The 22951-nt window shown below is 40.4% G+C and overlaps 1 protein-coding gene across 1 annotated transcript; it reads right to left on the reverse strand.

Moving 5' to 3' along the window:
• Positions 1-10048: 10048 nt before the first annotated feature.
• FASTKD2 (FASTK mitochondrial RNA regulator 2) lies at positions 10049-22947 on the reverse strand. Its single transcript, XM_087731505.1, has 12 exons — positions 22878-22947; positions 21339-22126; positions 20819-20922; positions 19194-19302; positions 17511-17634; positions 15088-15227; positions 14610-14782; positions 14056-14219; positions 12826-13047; positions 11835-11919; positions 10643-10757; positions 10049-10188 (listed from the first exon to the last, which is right to left on the reverse strand). The coding sequence occupies exons 2-12, from the start codon at positions 22020-22022 to the stop codon at positions 10069-10071; spliced, it is 2040 nt and encodes a 679-aa protein (XP_087587631.1). The 5' UTR covers positions 22023-22126; positions 22878-22947; the 3' UTR covers positions 10049-10068.
• Between the last annotated feature and the right edge of the window lie 4 nt (positions 22948-22951).

Here is a 22951-nt window from a genome sequence, read left to right on the forward strand (position 1 = left end):
TTCTTCCAAACAAGTTTACTTTGCAGTTCTTCCATACGTTCTTCTTAGAGCTTCAGAGCATTTTTTCAGCATCAGTTTAGCCTCTCAACTGCCCTGTGAGACAAGCAAATATTATTTCCACTACTTCAAATATTAAGAAAAAAGAGGAAAAAAGTGACTCCCCAAGGTGACATAGGAACACTGCTGCAGAGCCAGGAATAGAATTGAGATCTCCTGACTCCCTGTCTGGTGCTTCCTTAAATATATGACCATCTGCTCTCCTGCTGGAAGTATAGATACTATATGCTGACTCCAACAAGCTGGCTGCTAAGCCTGTTAGTTTATCCTCTTTTTATCCCATACTGATACCATCTCAAGCTAAGCTTTTGGCCTGGAGTCAAAGTGATTTCCAGTGTTTGAATGATTTGACCTGCTTGTTATTGTTTTAACCTTGCACCACACATATGCTCAGCTATTTGTGACTTATCTGCATACAGTCTGTGTAGCAACAGCCGCAAGCTAGAACTGTTTTGTTTAAAGATTCCATACTGAAGCGTACCACATGTTTTAAACAACTATCATATAGCGGTGAGTTTGATCGTGGTAGCTGCCTGCACCCAGATTTCCTACTGAGCTGCATGTAACTTTCAAGGACAAAGAGCTTATTAAAAAGACGAAAAACTTGCACAATTGTGTGTCTCCACAAACATCCATTCATCATGTTAAGCTTTCCCAGTTCCACAGCTAAATCCCGCACTGAGTCCATCTGAACTAAAAACCAAACTAGAACTAGATGGAATTCAACATGATCAACATTTTTTTTAAATCATCACCTTGATTCTGAGAAAATCATCCTCCAGTAAATCTCCTTCTCTCATTGCTGCAGAAAACTCATGGTATGTGTCCAAGACAGAATCACCACTCAGTAGGGTCAATACAGTAGCGTGCTGACTAATGTGCCTTAAATCCTAGTCTTCTGCTCCACTGAAGAAGGGGGTTGGATAATTCAGCTGTTTTACTACAATATCCTCTGGTTATCACTGTAGCTTTACTTGGAGGAAGAACACAATGAATTGACAGTTCTGTTTCCTATTGACTTGTCATAAGAGATAGCTTTTTCTATAGGTATTGTCTTCTCCTAAAGGACATTTCTGTCTTTCTGAGCAACGTTCAAAATATTTCAATTAATTCTACAATATTAAGTATAAGGTCTTAATTCTGTAGCATATGAATATTCAGCAATACGTTGTGTGGTCTGCAATATGAATCATTGTTCCTCTCAGTATGCCAAGTCTTCAGCTTTCACAGCTTTGTTAGAGAAAGGTTTTTCTGAAATTGTCTGGACTCCATTGTGATTTGACAGTGCTAGCTGTTCTTAAGCCTCATTAGCTCCAGCAACAATCCTAGCATAAGTGGGAATATACTGGAAGCTATGCTGAGATATGGCAATTCTCTTCTAGAGTCATCTTGCTGAGTTTTCCTCTCTGTCTCTTTCTCTGAGATTACACTAAAAACACCTCATTAACTGGGATTAAAAATAATCTTAAACCACAAACAATTCCGGCCAACATACACTAGATTAGAATGACATTACTAGCAAACCTTAAAATTAGTTCCATTAAGCCAGCCTTAACTGTCCTGCAGATCAAGTGACATAAGCTTTAGCTTAGTGGAACTATTTTGATGATTGGTACATGATCTAGTAATTTCAAGAGATACACATTTACAGATACTTTCAAAGATCTCTCCATAGTTTTTACAGCATTTATACACATGCATACTGACATATTTTGAGCCAAAACTGGAAATACCAGTGTGTTGTGTCAGTGTGGGAAATAACACCTGCCTTTTCTCCACAAGTCTCGTGATGCAGTTTTTAGACAGCTTTGTTATCAGAGAGGAGCTTCAAGTACTCGTTCAGTAAGCAGTTCCTTATGGAAGTGGGCTGAAGTAGGCTGACAAAATCTGCACTGGTTTAATTAGGCTGGCAGAGCAGCTTCCTCAGACACCATTTTCTTTAACCAAGAAAGGAGAATGTTATTAGTGAATTGTCTTTCCTTAATAACAGGTGGCCTGGGTGGTTATTTTTCCTTCATCCTTTAGACAGCAAAATGTCACTGCTAAGGAACCTTGAACCGGTCCTTTAGCATACAATCTGAATTCAAGATTATATTTGCCACCTGTTACTAAAAGGTAACAAACACTGTTGGTTCAGTTCTAGGAGTTAAGGGTGATCACCTTTACAAGGAGTTGTGCACAAAATCCTACAGTCCTTATGTAAACACAGTTCCTATGGGAAATTTGTCTGCATGAGGATTGTGCAATTTAACTTAAAAAAAAATACAAGTAGTATATTTCAGGTGCAATGGTAAATTGCTGAACCCGAAGTCCACATGTACAAGCTGCCTGCAAAACATTGCCCTTGTAGTTTGATCAAAGGAAAGATTCCATTTGCTGACAGTGTTTAATGTGCCTGAATCCACTGTCAGAAAGACCAGTTAGATTTTCTCACTTACCTTCTCCAGTCCTGAAAACTTTCCCTCATAAGAATACCTTCTGATGACATGATTAGAACTTATGATTTCAAAGGTATTGCTCTGGGGGAAAAGGATTTTCAGAAGTGTTTGATTCTATATTGATGCTCTGAGTGGGCAAGAATTAGGCAAGAATCCTTGATTTTGTGAAGAAACAAAACTTCTTGTAAACCTTTAGCTGTCAAAGCAATATGTTGTTTGTTTTAATTAGGTCTTTTTAAAGAAGATGTCGCATAACATTAAAAACCTATCTTGTACTTTTCAATAAAATAATTACCTTTGTAAGTAAATAAACTAGTATTTTATTGCTACTAGCAGAACTGTAAAGGATGGCACATAAGTCTCCATTATTGCTTAATGGTTAAAAATCAAGCTTACTGCACTGTATTCTAGAATAACCAACATTATTTTTAATGAGTTCTATTACAAGCACTAAAATACTTTATGATTAGATGTGAATATTCTTGCATACGATTTCTTAGACCCAAACAATATACACTATGTTCACTTCAACTTAAGTAATTAGCTTTTGCAGCTATAAAACATGTTCATATTAACCTTTGGCCTCCGTTCCATCAACAATGATACACATGCTTAGCTTTCTGTTTAATACCAGTGCCACTGAGCATAACAGTATTGCTTGCATGCATGCAGTTATGTATGTATGTCCATGCAAGGTGAGTAATGTTTCAAACCCCTCAACCAGCTTGAGGATCTGTTAAAAATGGTTATGATGTCCCTAAGGAATCTCAGTGATTATTAATGAAAACAATAATACCTGACAAAAGATCTCAAAGCGGATCTTGTCTGAGCCAAGCAAGTCCATTCTATGTAACTTATACTCAGTAGAATTTCTGGTGTATTTTTGCAAATGAGTGTTAAAGATTTTATAAGCCAGGTTTGAAGTGTGCTGTGTATGTATGGGTGTGACAGGCAGTAGAAACAGCTTGTATTTTGGTGTCTGATTTTATAAAAAATCATTGCTGCTAATAGTATCTGGGGAAGGGACTGGGTAGTGTAACTTTGAAGTGCTTGTTGTGACAGGGCTGGGTAGGTTTCCAGTAAGGCTATTGAAATGGCTTGCATTGGTCACAAGTTTTGGGGTTCTTCAGCAAAGGGAGCTGTTTCTTTTACAATTAGCCAAGACTTTCTCCACTCTCATGGCTGAACTGTTACTACTCTTTGTACAAGGAGTGGATCTGAAACATCAGCCAGCTCTGCCTGGGAGAGCTTACAAATCCAAGCAACTCGAAATGGGGACATCCCCATTATACAGACGGGGAGCACAAACACCTGGCTGTGCTGGGACTGCACCTCTGCTACCAAGCAGGGCATTCCTTTGAGTCACGGCACTACCAAGATGGGTGCAAACACCAGGACTCTGGGTGCACCTTGGCCACCTCCTGAGTGACTTGCCTATGAGCAGGCAGATAAGTGGTGGCAAGCAGGGAGCTGAACTCAGATTCCCCATGTCTCTGTCTAATGCCTTAGTGTCAGATCATCTTATCCTCTGTTCAGAGACAGTAGGTTTGATACCTTCATTGTTGTTCTCTTTTCTTTCCCGCTTCAAATACTGAGTTATTAGATTCAGCAAATGAACATCAAACCTACCACCAGCAGTGGAAAGTTTGGAAAGTTCTCTTTTTATTCTGCATCAGCAGAAATCAAACCAACCTTCATCCTCCTCAGTACTGCCTTCTGGGGGGGAGTACTGCCTACTGAGAAGGAAGTCTTCTTGCCAACATCAGTGAAGCAGTCACCATTTTGTACCGTTTTGTGAGCATAGACTGATACAGAGCAAATCTCCAAACACACATGCACACACATATTTTTTTTGCCTCTTAACTTTTCAGATCTCTATCATTTTCCTTACATTTATACAGAAATGACCCAGACTGAAGATTCATTTAGAAGATGGTGTGTCCCTGGGACAAATCGTTCATTGGCAAAATGGAGCATATTCTAAAACAAGAGATTCAAATGCATCAGCAGTCTTTACCCTCTTCTTGCCTCACACACGGCAGTGTACAAGAGCTTTAGGTTGCCTTTTTATTTTCCAGTGAATTCCCTGTGTCAAGGAACTGTCTGTTGTTCTGCTAAAGCTGATATCTAACTGCTGAGCCAGCACAAAGGGCAAGTAACAACCCAGTATTGGTCTTCAATATGTATATTTTAAAAATAGTCTTTTATTATGTGACTGACATTTGAAATGTGGGCTCCATGCTTGGTCTCTCCTCCCTCCCTAGCTATTGTGTGCAATAACGTCTTAACAGACAAATATATAATCTCCTCCACAACAAGCCACTGTGTATTTCCTGAATCTCGTCTCATCTGTGTCAGCACACACCAAGACTTCAGTGACAATTCTCACCATTTATACCAGCCTCTCTGCAGTCAGAGTCCAATTCACCAGCTGTTCCCTGCTGGAGAAGGAGAAAAGTGGGCTCGCATAACAGTTCAAGTTTTGTCCTTTGAAGCTATAGAGCCACAGCCTCAGCTGGCGTACTGCTGTAGTGCCCTGACTTTAATTTAAACCAGCCGATGAGCCACTCCCCCTTTCCCCACACTCCCCACACACTTCCCCACCTTTCTAAAGGGTGGTCGAGTACAGATGACATCTTATGTGCAGTGGAATCTGTACCATGAAAATCAAACAGGCAAATACAGAAAATTTCGCAAGTGCCCTTTGTGGATTGAACTGATAAGAGCAAACTATGGCACATACTCAGGAGTGACACAGAGTGTTCAGTAAATTGCCTCTGTCTGGAGGCATGGATAGAGTCCCTTACCTATAGCAATGAAAAGTGAAAAGAAATTCTCCTGTTTATAAGAATTTGCATCTTGCTACATAAAGCAAGAGCATATCTGGGTTTTGATGGGTGCCATGGCAACAGTGTTACTGGAGTATAGCATAGGAGCATTTTTGGAGAGAGGGAACAGGATGAAACAAAAAGCTCACTGGTTATCTGTGGACACAAGGGCTTTTGCTGCAGACCCAAAGACAGATTCTCCTTCTTCTTGTTCCTGGGTGGCTATTTACAGTTGCCACCACGTTCATACTTTCACTTTATACTGCGGTTGTCCAGAAATAATGAAAAAAGGGAAAAACCTGCTACAGCTATAGGGACAGATCTTAAACATAGTTCAGAATTCCATTATATTTGCATCACTTAAAGGAGAAGAACAATGCAGAACTACTAAAACCACTATGGTTACTAGCAAAGAACAAAACCACAGGATTACATGTTCAGTAAAACCTATGCTTAAGTAACATAATTGCTTTAAAAGTATGCATGTAGAGGACAACAGATAACCATGGCTCTGCTTTTGTTCTGAAATAACTCATTTCAGTACATTTCACCTAGGAGTGAATGTTCCACCTTTTTTGAGATCTGCAAAACACCTGCAATTCTTTTTTAATTCAGATATTCTAGTGTCAGTAAAGAAGTATTGAAACTGGAACCTCATTCATGCAAGCTTATGTGCTCTGAGATTTGTGTGCAAAGAAAATAGCTTAACATTAACAAATGGCAATATAAAATAATACCTACTGCAATGGCGGGGGGGTGGGGTGGGGGAAGGGGAAGCATTAGAGGGAAGTCTTAGCATTTTCTTTACTTTAGCAATTGACCAGAGCCACATCTCTAGGTCTCTGCATACAAAGCATTATTCAGCCTCTTGCCGATGCAGAAACAGTTGAAATACCTGAGAAACAGACTTTCATTCTCTAATTCCAAGTTTATTTAGATTAACTCCAGTTTATTTAGATTCTGATTTCTTAACAAAAATCAAACTCTTGCAATGTACTTTTAGTCCCTCTTTCCGAGTCACTTTTCAATGTCTTGGACAATTTGAGAGCAAGGTGGAAGTTTTAAAGAGAGTTCCTGGATGTTTCTTGTGAATGAGTGGCTGGAATATTTCATACCTTTTGAGTTAGGGCTCAAAAGTGTTTTTGGACATAAGCAAATCCAAGCAGGAGAGAACTACAGGTCATCAGGGTCTGCAAATCCAGCTACTTATGGAAACAATTTGCTTTTCCAAACACTCACTGTTCTCAATCTGCATTACTTCACAAACTTTGTTTCCCTTTTGCTCAGATGGTACTAGTTTATTTTCTGCTCACGCAAGAGCCTTCTTGATCCTTGCAGCCCACATCTTCTGCCTTCCTGTTTCTTGCTCTCATTTTAGATCTGTTCACACATCCTGCAATGCTTAACATCATCCTTGGGCCAGCGAAGTTTGCTATATAACTTACATTTGTAAACCCTTCTTGACAATGTTTTCTTATTGATTGTGTGATACATGATAATGATCTGAGCTCGTCACCCTTTTGTATGTGAATATCTTTCAGGTGACCTGGAGGATTCAAAGGATGAACAGTATATGCATTATTCTCAAGGAAAAATTTACCAGATAAGCCAGCTTTATCATGGCATTTTACTGTTTTGTAATAAGGTAAGATTTATGAATCAAAAAATGTCTAACAGCAAGCAGCATGTAAAAAACAGAATCATAAAAGGCAGTATCTCTTTCTTTGAGATTAGCAGGACAAATACTTAAGTCCAGTATTTCATAGTTCAGAATGAAGGAAAGATTTGTATGGATCTACTTTTCAGACTTCTTTGTGGCCTAGGAATAAAATATGATGCCTTCATACAAGAATCTGGTCAAATATATGGTTGCACTGTGCAGCTGAGTCCACTGTCTTTAAGTCATAGCTACATAATTAGTCTAAGCCCTATACTTGCTTTATCTTCTTTAACAAGCCTTCAGCAATTTAGTTTACTTAATAAATTACCTATTTTCACTTCACACGGGGTTGAGAACCTTGGCCTTGCTACGGATCAGATACACCCTTGAAATACCTTTAGTGAGTCAAACACCGCAGCAAACGTCTGGGTTCCATCCATTAATAAGATACACTCATGGGCTGCATGAAATAAAGCCATATTCAGCTTCCTGGTTCCTCACTCCTTGTTCAGAAAAAAATTTCCAGCCACTGCACTTACAAAGTGTTCCAAGAGTGAATAAAGGTTAGAAACACATGTTCCTGAGTCTGCAGGCAGACTCTGGAAATGGTAGAGAAGGGTGCAGCTTGCATCTCCTGTTAGCCTCACTGGCAGGTCAGCTAAAACACATCTGTTTAGTATCTGTTTTACTTAAAAAGGTGGATTTTGCACCTTTCGCACTGAGCAATCCATGCAGTGACAAAACCCACAATTACGGGAGCAAAACAGTTATTGTTGATCTTCATTGTGAGTCTCCCACTACTTTTAATAAGCATGATTCAGGAGAGAGAGGAGAATGGTATTCTAAATAGAGATTGTAATGTACAAAACAGGGGATTAGATCTCCCTTACTACATGAATTGGACCCCTGACAAACCTGGGTTTATTTCAGACATTGCAGCAGCATAGCTTTTTAGCAGATGCAAGGATTCAAGAAACCCACAGCTCTGAAGTCTCTTTGGCAGCAGCTACATACTACTTGGAACTATGAATCAATGTCGGTGACATAGTAACAACTTAAATTATTGAAGTAGCATAAAGCAAGATATTTTAATAAGCAAGGTGATCATTATGGCAGACTACTACACTTCCATACGGCTTGTATAATTTTCCACCTACTCGTACGGTGTTTAAAAAAAGAAAGAAAAGATGGTGATCAGCTATTTAATGTAATGTGCTATGCCATTTTGTGCCCACTGGTGGCTAATTCTGTCCAGGCTGCTGCCACCCAAGGGGACAGTATACTTCCCTGCCTGGTGTTTTGTCCCTGAAGAGATGGGAGCTACATACCTGCTACTGAGGACCTGACTGAAAAGCTCGAAGCAGAGGAAGCTGTTCCCCAGCCCAGGGGGGAGCCATAGCTGACGCCGCATTCGCTTGGTTTGCAGGGCTTCAGCTTTCACCAGCACCAAATGCTTTCTCAAACACGGCTCTGAGCACTACCCGGCTCTCCAGCACAGGGTATTTCAGACCTCCTCCAGTGCAGGCCGGGATCATGAGTCAGTCGGCCAGCTCAGATCAGAATGGCTCTGACCAGTCTGCTTGACAGATGAATCTGTACCGACACTGCTTTCTTAAAGTAGCAGATCCAAAAAGGGGGCACAACAAACTTCTCATCAAGTCAAGCAGATGAACTCTGCTCTGGTGGTTAAGTTTTACAGTTGCATCAAATCTGTTTTTCTGCACATGCTGCATTTCAGAGACTGAAATGCTGAACAGCGCGCGCTGCTTTTTATGCCAGACTGCTGGGACAATGCTGCTTCGGTTGCAGTTTCCACCATATTCTATCTACATGTTCTGCAAGAAGTTGGGCAGTGAATTTTTTTTAAGCACATTGTTTCTTTCCACCTTATCTCATCACTGTAATACCTTTTTTATCTCATCATTGTAATATATTAACCATGTGTCCACGCTGCTTCAGAAAGACAAAGAACGTAGCGCTTGTAGCTTATCAAGTGAAGCACGGGCACCACCGCTAGGTAGCACACGGTCACTGTAAAAGCTGTTACTGTTTCCCTTCATGCCCATCGGGCTGTGGCTATGGTACAGCAAAATTGTGACTGAAGATCTGATTACACCGCAGAAACAAGCAAGCTATTGTTGGCAAATGTATGTATTTTGAGCATTCCAATGCTCTTACTAAGTACTTCAGCAACTCCAGCACAACAAACAGATTTTACCAGTGAACGCTACCAAGAACGGAAAAGATGTACCAGTTCTCTCTGCTCCTTCAGCCCAAAGGCCCAAAGCTGCTTTGAACTTCTAGGACTCTGCCCACATAATCAATTCCACCACGACATAACAAGCCAATGCAGATGCATCGCAGTACGTAACGAAGAAATCTGAGTATTGCAACACCTCTTTAAATAGTTGTGGAGACACTAATCAGAAACAGAGAGCAAGAGCCAGTTTATAGAGACATGCCAGACCTGTGTTCTTATAGCGAGAGCTCTCAAAATCTATTACAGCATCAGTGAAGCAAAAGGTTCAAAAGAAAAACAGAACCATTATTGGCCTGAACATCTAAAAACTGGGTGAGATTAATTTCTTCAGAAACTTTTCACATAACTTTGGATTTTTTAATATACCTCTTAGGCTGAGTTATTTAGTGCTTTACCATCGATAGTTCTGCATAAAGAACACAGGGGATGATGGGGGAATCCTCCTGGTGCATATTTGTAGGCCAGGTTCCAAAAGCACTTGAAACAGTCACTTCCTTTCCCTGACCCAGCTCAAGAGAAGAGAGAAATTTGACTTGGGGCATGGGGGAGAGGAAGCAGAGTGAAGATAAAATTAAGAAATTTCAACAGCAATAGATGTCAGGATGCTTTTTGGATTAATGAAGTAGTTCCTTCCACTAAAGAAAACTCACTCCCACTTCACAAAAGAAAACCCCCACTATCAGCAGACTGTTCACAAACTTTTCGCAATCTGTAATACTTTGGAGTAGGCAGTTGTGTATAAAACTGCTTATCTCTTCCGTTAAAACCTTACATTAATTACACAAGAAAAAGAGAGATCAGGAGATCCAAAACTGTTAGTTTATTTTAATTATTATCCTGCACGGTCACTTCAGAAAAAGGGAAAGCATTTTCTGAATAAATTTTTCCTTTCAAAAACTCAACTGCATCTTCATTTGTCATTTCCTGAAACTTCTTGTTCAGGACCTGGAAGAAAGGAAAAGGAAAGCGTACATTAGTTTGATTGTCTTTAGCAAACTACCCTGTCCCACAAACCAAGCGCCCAGTGGCCATAGGGAGTTGCTGTATTTTGAAAACAAGTTGACTTGAATCATTCATTCTGTAAAAATCAGGGAAATAAGCCAAAGTCAGGTAGGTTTTTTAGGTATAAAGCAACTCAGTGGCTTGATTTTTTTTTTTTTGGCTGAACTATGATTGTATTTATTTTGCTGATAACGATAAGTGGTAGCTTGTCTTTTAGAGTTCCTCTGTCCTTTCTCCCTAGAGACACCGCCACTGCCTTCTAAGTAGAGATGATACACAATTACCACTCTGGAGAAGGCTCACCATTCCCTAACGAGGCCTGTACTACCAAACGAACATACTCCTCACTGTGCTGATAACAGGACAAAAACAGAGAGAATAACAGGACTCTTCTTACCAGAATCACATGATAGCCCAGTTTATTTAGATGCCTCTTCCTCATTGCCAGCTTCCCTTGGGGGTGCATTGTACCCACACAGAAGGCAGACAGAGGAACAAAGAGAAAAGCCAATCTACAACCAAGAAGAGTAGGGAAGACTCCATTTTACAAATGCAGAATAAGCACTCTAAGACAATGATTCAATGATGTTCTTTAACACTGCAGAATATATAGCTGTCTTTCTGGCAGGCAAAAATATGAAGACTGCACAAATTTCATTATCTTTTTCCTTCTCCAAACTTAAGTAATTTAGACCCTCTCTTCTTCCATGAGCTTCACGCAAGTACCAGGATCTACCCAAATACCTACAGCAGAATTAAGCCCTTAGATCTCCACTTATCCCACAACGAAAAGGAAACAGACCATTCAAAATTCTACATTATTTTGATGGCTTCTGCATTTACTTTGATCTTTTGCTAATATTCAGAATCAGTTGCTTCCTGCTATAAAAACCTGCTTGGGAGGGTGAGGAAAGCTGAATGCCTTGGAAGCCTGACAGTTACACAATTCACTAGCTCTCCTTTTCCCAAAAAGCAAACTATAAAAAAATACATTGCTGTGCAGTGATCCAGCACACAAATGTTAAGTATTATGCAATTCTACTTAAGTGTTACTTAAATGATATACGTCCTACTTCTGTTACTGAGAGGTCATTCTTCTACACAAGATTAAATTAATCACCTAAAATGTGGATATGATGATCCTTTTAATTCAAATTATATTTCAGCAGCTGAATTAATTGCCATAACATACCATTGAGATGCACATTTTAGAGACTTAAGAGAATAACTGAATGTATAACTGGACACACAAATATCTGGAATTTTAAAGCCCTAATGTAGCAATTTTTTGGAATGCATTTCAGTCATACTTCAAAACCTGTATCCATTACAAGAGTATCAGATTACTGTTATGTTTCCTGCCTCCTTCTCTGAAATGTTACGTTTTAGCCTCTGTTAGAAGAAGGTATCAAGCTGGATGAGTTGTTGCTGTGAACTGGCATGGCAATTTTTGTATATTACGGTGACCATAAGTAACAAGTTAGTTATATAGTTTGCTTCTGCAAATCAGTGAACCACAGACGTAACTAGATGGAATACATACAAATAAAACCAGCCTGCTATAAAAAATATGCAGTCAAAAAAGACACCTTTGAACACTTGAGTCAGCATGATCATCTGTTGCAGCTATTGGGAGCACTTTTTTTCTATCTGAATCCATTCTGATTTCAAAATCTGAAAACAAAACAACAAAACATTTAACACTGCAAGAGTTCAAAATGTTTTCAAATTAACAGCTCATTTGAAAAAGTTAACAGACACTGTCACTGCTCTGTTTCTAGTTGCTCTTCTCTAATAATTTACATATTACCGATGGCTTTTCCCTTCCTGCAACCAATATAAACAGCTCTAACTTGCACATCTCCAGAAAAAAAAAAACAAACAAACCCACATTTGTTTTTGGAAACTGTAGATATAACTTTATGGGAGTGAAATCATAGTTTAAAGAAATCAGTCTTGATCGCAGTCTGTCATACCTACTCAGATTTTCCTGTAATCCGATTCCTCATTAGAAATATTTAGGAAGAAAATTATTACAAATACAGAAAAATTGGTAAGCTGGGTGGCTGCCAAAAAAATAAGCAATATCAAAATATAAAAGAAACCAAATGTTATGAAATGATCACCTGTCAAAGAAGGTCATATCCCATTTCATAAATGAAAGTAGAATCCAAACCTTAGCCAGAGCTTCACAGAAGAAACAAGTCAGAGAACAAAAGAAGGCTGCTGTTTGGCTTTGTTTCTAATGTGATTTAGTACTAACATGTCAACTCTCTAGAACAGTTGGCCATATTGGATTTATGTACAATTAACATCTGCTCGTTGATGCTTAACAAAAAGTCCAAAGCAGTTTTGTAAATAAAAGCAATCATAAAGTTTTAGTAAATTGACTTAAATACTCTAACAGAAGCATCCTAGCAAGTAGATTCACCAATCAAGGACATAATTTGTTAAAAGGTTGTGTCTTCAAAGCGTTACACTTTTACTCACTTGCACCCTACGCAAATTTGTTACCACCTTATTATTCTGGGAATTATAAATCTACATTAAAAAGGATATGACAGTAATTTGGCTTCATACCAATATGATATTTATATGGCAGCTGAACATTTTGCCGAAACATGCTCTCATCTCCCAGAAGTTCTATCAGTGCCTCCCGAGCCTTTCTGAGATTAAGAGATACTAATGAGGAGAACGTCTCAGTCAGCACAAATGCAGGCTTCGTGAAGGAAGGGCTATCAAGTTCCATACATGCTTTCACACAGCGAAGCATCATTTCCTTTTGTTCTTTGTAAAGATCATCTGAAAAAGGATACAAAAAATATTACATCCAATGTATGACCCCACAGAATTTTTCACATTATTGTCATTCACAGTCTGTTCTGGCAGAACAAATGAATTTCAATATAGGAATCAAAACCCAATTGCTTTCTCACTGAATATTATTGAGTATCTTCAATATATTGTTAAATATACACCATCAATTCCCTAATTATAACATTAAAGTCTACAGCTGGGACTTGCCCATTTATCCAGTCTTTCCCTTCTACTGTACACAGCTTTGTGCATGCTATCAGTTATAACAGGAGACTTAAGGAGAACACGGAATGAGAGAGCATGCATAAAAACCATTTATAAAATCCAGACAACTAGAAGGCTATTTATAAATCGAAGAAGGGATATCAGACTTGGCCATGATTTTGAAACTGTACTTTAAGAGTACTAAGCCGCACAAACTCTAAGCAGTTACAGCTTTACGGTTCAGTCACAGCAGGCTCAACAGCAAGACGCAGTGTTTTACTCTACATGAATTTCCACTCCGCTGAACTACTCTACTGGCTGTAGAGAATTGTAATGTGGAAACGAAGTTCTACTACAAACCATTCCAAGTTTCTCATTATAACTCAGAGCAGTCAAAAAAACCTCATGATTCCAGGTACTAAAGTTGGTTTACAAAGGTTAAGACTTCCTGTGTTTTTAAAAATGCCTGAACATCTGTCGAAGATAGAACCCCTGGCTCTTACACATTTCTACCACTTCCACAAATTTCATATTCACGTTTCTCCATGTGCACACCTACTATTAAACTGTTGCCACTATGGGGCCCAAGACAATAAGCCTGGTGCCCTAGTGCAGAAACAGATCACTTAGATCACCATCACTACGTTAGCTTTGTCTTGAGGACTTCAAATTTAATATTAATGATGTTTGCGTTCTTTCATGTCTAAACTTCTAACACAGTTACCACAAATTATGTATGGAGGCAGACTATCCCTTTTAAAACAAGAACGTGACAAAGTAAGGCCTGACCTGACTGTAGAAGCTCATTCCTGCTGTCCTTTTGCAGCAGTTCATCAAGTGCACGATGAGGAAGATATCCTAAGATGCAAAGTGAATACACTGCCTTCAGCAGATCTGTGTTGGAAAGCTGAGGGAGGTACTTATTCAAGCATCTATGAAGAGTCTCAAAAAACCTTTTCCAAAAGCAGAAGAAAAGCATCTAAATACACAAATAACACTATATAAAATACAGAATTCTAACAAAAATACAACTTAGAAATCTTTATTATCTTGTATAATCACATGTTGTGTAATCTAACATTAGCTTTTGATTCTTCTTTCAGGATACAGCTACCTATCAACAGATTCAGTAGCCTGGTCAGTCTAGAACCAAGGCCTCCATTTTCAATTACACAGAAAAAATCCTATGTAGAAAAAATGTGAAAAGACACAGCAAATTTACCGTACAGATTAATAAAACAGGATTGTGAACTCTTTCACAACTGAAATCAAATACTAGTTGCCATATATTACTCTATAATGACGACATAATGTATTATCAGGTATTCTAAACGAAAACCTACAGATGCTTTTGGCCTCTGGGAACATAGTTGAGTCGTGAATACACCCGGAGAACAATCAAAAGGTTTTTCAAGTTGAGGAATTCAGGGTCTTCTGTCAACTTCTCAGCAAAAATACCCATCAGCTCACTAGGCTGAAAGCCAAGTGTCTCGAAGGCAGAAAGAAAAAGGATAATCTAAAAGAAAAGATAGTTTTATAAGGTCAAGAATGCCAGTAAAGTGGGACCTACCTGTTGATTTCATAAAAGGCATTTTTAATGAAAACAAATTTTTCAAACCATAATACCCCTTTTATTTCTTATTTCTTTATTCATCAATAAATAGAAAAGCATTTTAAAAATTTAACTGTATCAACTTCATCAGATTGGTATTCCTAAAAAATCTCTTCTCCAAAGAACAAACACAAACAGGAAGAAAGGGAAGACGGAAAGCACTGGATATTCTACTAGTACCACTATAAATTATTTGGTCTCAAACGCACCTGTTTTTTGTCCCAAAGGCAGGCAGTAGAATTAACATAGTCTGCTAATGCTGAAAACAGTTTTACATCACGGTACTGGAGACTGTAACAAGCTTCCAGAATGAGAATTAACTGCCGAAATGGAGCATCGTGGACATTCTCTGTAACAGAAGTGCAAAAAAGGACAAATGATAGAAAGCAATGGGAGCTGTAGGTTGGAGACACTATGGAAACAGTTTGGCTAAGGGATGGAGGAGGGGGAAAAATAAAACCAGATAAGGAACAGTGGAACAGACCGAGGCTAGCTAGGCAAAGTCAACCGAGCTAAAACACATGAAGAAACTGAGAGGTAGAAGAAACCAAACTGAGTCAGGATCAAGCTAAAAGGGATAAATCAGCATAAAGGGACAAATTACAAAAGAAGCAAGACGACTTGTGTTCCCAGAACATCTTCTGTTCCAGGATTCTTGATTTTCAGCACCTCCCTGCACTCAGCATGGAAACCCTCAGGCTAGCCCCTTTAGTACTGATTGAGCCTTTGGGCTGTCCACTTCACCATGTCAGCTGAGGGAGTAACAAAGAGGTGGATCTAAAGCTGCTGATTATTTAGATATTAGCACATGCTGAAATTTATATTTTTTCCCCATTTGGTTTTAGAAAATTACAAGAAACCACAAATATGAATCTTTGTCTAAAAAGCACTAAAGGCTGCTCAAGCACTAAATGTTTAGTGTATGCCAAACTGGAAAACATGGAACCATAACGTAACCTCCTGGCATATGAGCGTGATGACACAGATTGAGTGCCAGATGACAACAGACTTCTGCACAGGACTGCTGCTTCATTTGCCACGTAAGATGGACCTACTCCTGAGATGAAAAAGGTTAATACTGAAGAACAATGCTCTCTCTCGAACACCCCACTTTGTTCGCTGCAATGAGGGGCATACATGTCATAAAAGACAGTGATGGCAAGAGAAAAGAGCATAGTTATAGTACTAGGATCAGCACCCATCAAAACTAGACTTTATCTTTTCCTCTGCCAGAGGACTCAAGAGGATAGCACGAAAATAACTGAATTTAACTCCTCTGAGTTGTGCTCAGTGATTTTCCAGGCTCAGCATAAAACACTGTTACCTCATTTCTTGAAGTGCTGAGTGCCGACAACTACGATGGAGGCCAATGAGAGCTGTGCATCAAATAAAGTGATTTGTAATGCTAGGTATTCTTAAAGAAAACTGGCTAACGGGATCTCACATTACTGGACACTTTGACCTTAATCTCTCTCTTCTGCATAACTAGAAAAGTAATATCACCACTGCATCACTCCCTTGCTGCTGCAAAAATTAACTCAATAAGTACCTATGAAGTACACAGTTATTACAATTCTGGTCAGGTCCCCAGATATGGGAGAGGGGGCTACATTCTTGAGAGCCCCAGCAACAGCACAGGACCTGGAAAACCTGCTGGAGAATTCCGTTGCCCCATGGGCCCCAAAGTGTGCCCCTCCCTCCTCTTCCTATTCCATCTCCAGCCTCTGATAGGGGTCATTTCTGTCCAGAAGTTATTCACTCTGTCCCCAGAGCATCATTTGCACCATGTACAGCATATAAGTCCTCAGAGCATGTGCTAAAAAAGTGCAGAAAAAAGTACTGAGTAGCTGCTCACGCTGTGTATGCCATCTAGCCTGTGTACTGAGTGTGGTGAAAATCCTATGGGAGAAACCAGTATGTATAATTAAAGACCGTGTCCTAACACATATGAACAACCAGGACAAAGAAAGGCTGTAAAAGCAGCCCAAACACTCCTGGTTCATTTATATTAAGAATGCTATTTTGCTATCTTGATGGTTTTTTAGACACAAATTCATATGTATTTTAAGTGTGAATCAATACATACTGACCATATATACTTAAGAAATGTATTGTAAAGCTATGGAGAAAGGTGAAAGTATTAGCTTTCATTTAATTTTTTTCTGGGCTGCAACACGAGGTCAGTTATTAAGTAGCATTCAATAATTAAATCCAGTTAATCAGGGAAACACTATGTTCCCTTTAGTTTATCAACTAATCACACTAAGCCACCAATCCATCCTGTAAGATGTCCGCTTCCAATTCAAATTTGTTTTAAAAGTTTACCTGAAATCTATTTTTTCTTGCTAGAATTCAATTCTTTTTCCTAAATTCTGCATACAGAAAAATGCATAGGAAAATACATAATTCAGGTAAATGTTAAGAAGGGCGGATACAACAAGAGCTATTTGCTTTCATTATCGATCAGTAATTTTCTGTCTTGCTGCTTGTCAAATGGCTCCACATTACTATAATATCCTGTAAAACAAAGATGTTTCCTGAGTTTTATAGGAAATCAGAAAAGGGAGACGAGACAATAATTAGGAAGAATTTGGTATAAGGAAGGGAAATTTAATAAAAATTTTTTTCTTACCCTGGATCTTCTTACTGCAGGCATTCAGGATTGGAATGGAACAATAATTCATTGCAACAAGAGCCAAAAACACACGCAGAGCATTCGGGAAAGTCAGATGGTCTATCTCTTTCAAAACTGCCATCTAAAGTGAATTAGAGTTTATTAAATCCTTCATTCTTCAGGTATATTATCACTGCTTTCTGGTGAAGGCATTTTCACCAAAACTTTCCCAAACTCCTTAGCCTGTTCAGACTTACATGAAAGAAAAAGGAGCAACAAACAGCAAAAGCATAAAGTAACTACTCTTAATTTCTTAATATACACTCATAGCAGATCAAGTGTTCTAGAGCCGTGTCACTATGCAAGTTCCCAGAAATTTGGCTTTATATGTTTTTTTTTAAAGAAAGAAGTCTCAGTAAAGCTCATTTCCAAATACTGTGAATATGTACCTTCTACCAACTCTTAAAAAAGTAGCAGAAATATCATTGGCACAGTTGACTTATTAAATAGTACTCCAATTACTGTTTTGGATGTGCGTGAAAGCTGTAAGCCTTCAAAGTGATCCAATAGGACACCAAGTGGCATATCCTTAATACAAACACCCAGCTACAAATGTGGACTGAGGCACAGACGGTCAGCTCTGATGCCACAAAAGAGATTTAATTTATCGAAGCAGTAATTAGATTGATATAAATGACAGTAAAAATGAGACTACAAAGTATATTGGCTATTAAAATACAGTATTCTTACTGCATGCATATCAAAGGTTAAATACAAAATGCGTCTACAATAGAAATTACACAGTATTAAAAAAAGCACCCTGTAGGCTCAGAAAATTAAGAGCTCCCTTCAGTTACCAAGTGGAAAAGTCACTTTCCTCTCAGTTCCATATTCCACCACATCTTCAGCCAGTTTCTCACCATCTTGTAAAAAGTGGTACCTTGTCCAATGTTTTACGATTTACTTACAATTAACACATTGCATGAGCCCCCTGCACTGCTCTATTCTTGCCCAGATTCCCATCAATGGCACCTTCCCTCACTTCCTCATGAATGCTATTACAAACTCTGACCTCAGAGCCCTTCAGCTATGTGATGAAAACACTAGCAGGCTCTGTTTGAAAGAAGGTTTCATAAAGCGTCTTTAAGTCAGTGGATGAAACCCAGTACGCCCTGCCATAAAACCTACAGCCTGCTCCCAACCACTGTATTTCCCAGGGGACCTTTCAGATACACAGAAAGATAAGGCCATGAGCCAGGCGAGTTCTCCTGGCATCTCTCTCCCATGGGTCCTCTAGCCCCGTACCATTATTGGACACAGCCCCATCACAGACTAGTTTTCTGTCTTCTTGTCTTCCAGCCACAAGCTGGGCAAGGGAATTGGGGAACAGTCTGTAAGTGCTTCTATGAAATACCACGTGGCCAACGCAAACAAGAGGTGAGGGTATCGCTATTTTATTGCCTCAGTTCCTTTTGTGCCATCTCCACTGCTTTCTGCCCCCTTTCAAGGGTGCCATATTCCCAGCCTCCAAACCTAAGTTCTTCTGGCAGCTATAGCTGGACTATGATTCATATAGCAAATGCAGTTAACCTTTCTATTGTATTTTCTCTTTGAGTGTCTGGAAAGAACCACACACAATTTATAAACAATGCAAGAGCACAGGCTTTGTTGAAGTAAAAATGAGCCTCCAACTAAGTTTACCTCTAATTTCTTTTTCAGAAAGACTGGAGCATCTTTTCCCATGCATTTCATCAGGTTTTGCAGTATAAAGATGTCTCTGATACTTGGAATCCGCTGCTCCACTAGTAATCTGATGAAGAAACACAGGTAAGGCCTTGAGTTAGAGAGAGTAACTGTTTAACAGAGCTTACCTCACGTCAGCAGAAGCAGGTAGGTACCCCCGTTGTCCCTCACTGATGTACTCCCATGTTAAAGTTTTAATTCCCTGCTCCTCTCCCACCTCCTTTTTTGCAAGGCTGGCATAACGCTACATGATGTAGCTGCAGCACAGATATTTTCCACGTGGAAATACTTATATGTGCTTTCTTAATGTTATCCTGATAGATGAGTGTTGTTGCTGATACATTAACAGCAGGGGCACCTGACCAGACTGCACATGAGGCTGTGCAGACATGAGTGCTGTTAAGCCTCAAGGAATTAACACTTGTCTGCAGAGAAAAAAAAATTGCCCATTTTTGTCATAGAATCATCCATGTGCAGGCAAGTTCTGAAACAGCTAGGAAACTTGGGGACGGACACTGACAACAACTTCGTGCAAGTGAGGGAAAAAACCAAACAAGCAGTGCTATGGGCTGCAGGAACAGAAGGGGACATCATAACACAGAGGGATCACAAGCACAAGATGAAGGAGGTCTGCATTCCCAGCGCCTCCTTTTCTGGCTCAGAAGGAGGTATTGTAATTATTATGTCTGAATCACCCTTAAATATGCCTGCACAGCTATAAAAATATGAATTGTCACTTTCTAAGGCAGTGCACTGCTCTGAAAGTCATCCCTGCAGATGCGGCTTCCTGCAAATGGGCAAGAGCTCCAGACATCCAGACAGAGAAAGAGCTGTAAATGGATCTCCTGCCTTCTAGCAACTGAAAAGAACTGTGTACCTGAGCTTCCAGGAGAACTTGTTTTTTGCCTATCACTAACACATCCACCTTCTCAAAGCAGGATTTGACACAGGACCAAAAGAACTAATCCATGGCAAGTTTTGTGACAGCCTCAGTAAAAACAATCTCATGGGAGTGAGCAGATTGGTTACCCACATAAATTTCATTGGCCCAGAAAAAAATCACTACAGCCAAAGAAGTTATTCTGATAAAGAACTACACAGAAGTCCTTGCTGGATGCACAGACAGAGTCTAAACTTGTCTTCATCTCAATTTTTAGTTACTAAATTAAAAGAAAATATTCCCTGGCTGTTAAACGGCATTTTTCATCATGACAAATGAAAATACTTCACAAAGTAAGCTAGTCTCATTACCTCCTCTCTACACACAGGTAAAACAGAGGCATAGATATGTGAAGTGACTTGATCAACATCACAAAAAACCCACAGTGGTGGAGCTGCCGTCAGAATATGAATCCCCTGCAGAGCAGTCTCGCACCCTATGCCATCAGAAGCCTTTCTGCTTGAAACTGCAAAGACAATGCCAAAAATTACTGTCTTGTACAGCTGTTATCTCATGTGATCACTTAAGTCCTAAAACCACAGTATGTCTTTTATGCACAGACATTCCCTCCACAATTTCTAAAAAACATATATTCAAACAACATATTTATATGAAGAACATGTGAAAGATGTATTTTTCTCACTGTAATCCAGCTTGAAGAGCGCTCACATTCTTGTCTTTATCCAGCCCTGCTAAAGTAGTTGCCAAAACTGAGATACATCGGTTATCAAGTTGATTGAGCTTCTCCTGTTAAAGAGTTTTCACAATGTCAGATTACTTCAGACCAGTAAAAGTTTCAGAAAAGAAAAACTGATCACTCTTAATCTGTACCTGCCGTCTTCTCTTTCCCCCCAGAAGTCAATTCATAAGCTTTAATTCTGCAGTGACCTACAAGGTCTCACATCAGTCAAATTTAGTTGATTTGAAAAGGGTAATGATTTTTGAGACTCCTGCTCTCTGTTAAATCTCTCTAAAATCAGGCAGTGGTTTCAAAAATGAAGGAAATTAGAAGTACACACAAATTAACTGTGGGAGCCCTGTTTCCATGGAACATCAGACTAAACCAGGGACATAACCCAACTTTCTCTGGTGTTGCACAGCCTCCCAGAATTAGCCCTGAGGTTTCGGCCCAAACTTAGGAAAAGCAGGATTCTGATACTTACTTGGCACACCCTCACCAAAGTCTGGACTAGGAGAGTGTTCTGAGGAACACCTAGGTTCACCACGGCATGCAGACTGAACACCAGGTCACCCCGCGTCATCCTTCTGGAGTCCCGCAGCAGCTCCTGACAAAGCTTGACAAAAGCTGGGTGCTCAAAGATCAACTGCTTCTCGTAACGCTGCTGGTCTTCCGACAGGTTTTTGTAGAGCCTCCATACTGTAGTTAAACAGTTTGTGAAGTGCTTAATGGAGACCGCAGACTCTGAAGCCAAGTCCAGCGCATCGCAAGGACAGGTACATTTCTGGAGACTATTAAAGAATGATTCACTGTGATCCATTACATGCTTCTCTTTGACGCTCCCAGAATCATCCCGCTTTTCAAGCTCCAAGGAGCTGTGGGGAGCCTGCTCACTCAACAAAGCCTCTGTACTCTTCTCTGGTTGTATTTTAGCACCTGTGCTAAAAACATCTGTCTTTTGAGATAGAAATCGAAGAGATAATCCATGCAGAGAAGGACAAATATTTATAAATAATTTTCTGAAGTTCACATTTTCCAGGGGATCCCTGTATCTGCCAATCCATAAAATGTGTTTTCTTGTTGTGGCTGAAGATTTGGGAGTGAGCACAGAATTGCACCTATGCATGCATCTAACAGTATTTAACAAATAACTTATCTTATTATTCATTTTTGCTAATGTCTCATTAATAGATTTGAAATGCCAACTCAAAGTAAGGGGTCCGATGAAATGCTACCAGTGGAAACATGGAGAAACTGCATAAGATCACTTATCTGTAAAAACAATTGAAAATTACGGATTAGTTAGCAGACTTTCAGTTCCTCAAGTTTCAGTTGCCAAATCTATGCACATTTTTTACAGCAGAAAAAAAAGTTTTGGAAAAAGATCCCTGGAAAACGATTTGCAGAGGGATTTTTATTGGGTGTCCTACGTTTTAGTCAAACATCTCAACACAAAGCTAAACTCATCCTGGGTGTCAACTCTTTTTCCTCTCTGCCGTTTTAACCAAAAACTATGCCGGGAGGGAGAGTCTCTTCCTAACTGACGTTTCTCCTGCGAGGGCTCCGGTGGATCACTGCCCACCTCCAGCTCCGGTTAACAGAATCCCGCCCGGCTGCGGCCACCAACAGCCCGTCCCAGCCCACGGCCTGTCCCAGCCTCCCTGCCGCCATCCCAGGGGCGAGCCGCCTGCCCGGCGGCCGCGGCACACCCGCGGGCCCGCTCCCAGGGCCGGGGGCACCCGGCGGGGCACAGCCTCTCGGTTTGGGGCTCGCTTTCTGCCGGCGCTGGGAACGCTGCCCGGGGGGTACGGGACCAGTGGCGCAGGCCCGCGGCCCGGCGCCAAGGGAACAGAGGTCTTTCGGGGGCTCCGCACCGACTCGGAACACCCGGGCGCGACGGCGGGGGATCCCGCCGAGCAGGGCAGAGCAGGGCAGGGCCGGGCCGCCCGCCCGCCCGCCTCGGCGGCGCCGGGAAGGGGCGGGCGGGTCGCGCACCGGACCCCCGCCGCCCGGTAGCTGTTACCTCGCACGCGGCGGCGCCATGACACCCGCGCCCCCGCCTCTCCGCGCGCTCACGGCGGGCCTCGCGAGAGGGAC

Source organism: Nipponia nippon, unplaced genomic scaffold, assembly GCF_047370975.1.
Source record: "Nipponia nippon isolate SJK-2023a ecotype South Korea unplaced genomic scaffold, ASM4737097v1 scaffold_5, whole genome shotgun sequence".
Classification (NCBI taxonomy): domain Eukaryota; kingdom Metazoa; phylum Chordata; class Aves; order Pelecaniformes; family Threskiornithidae; genus Nipponia; species Nipponia nippon.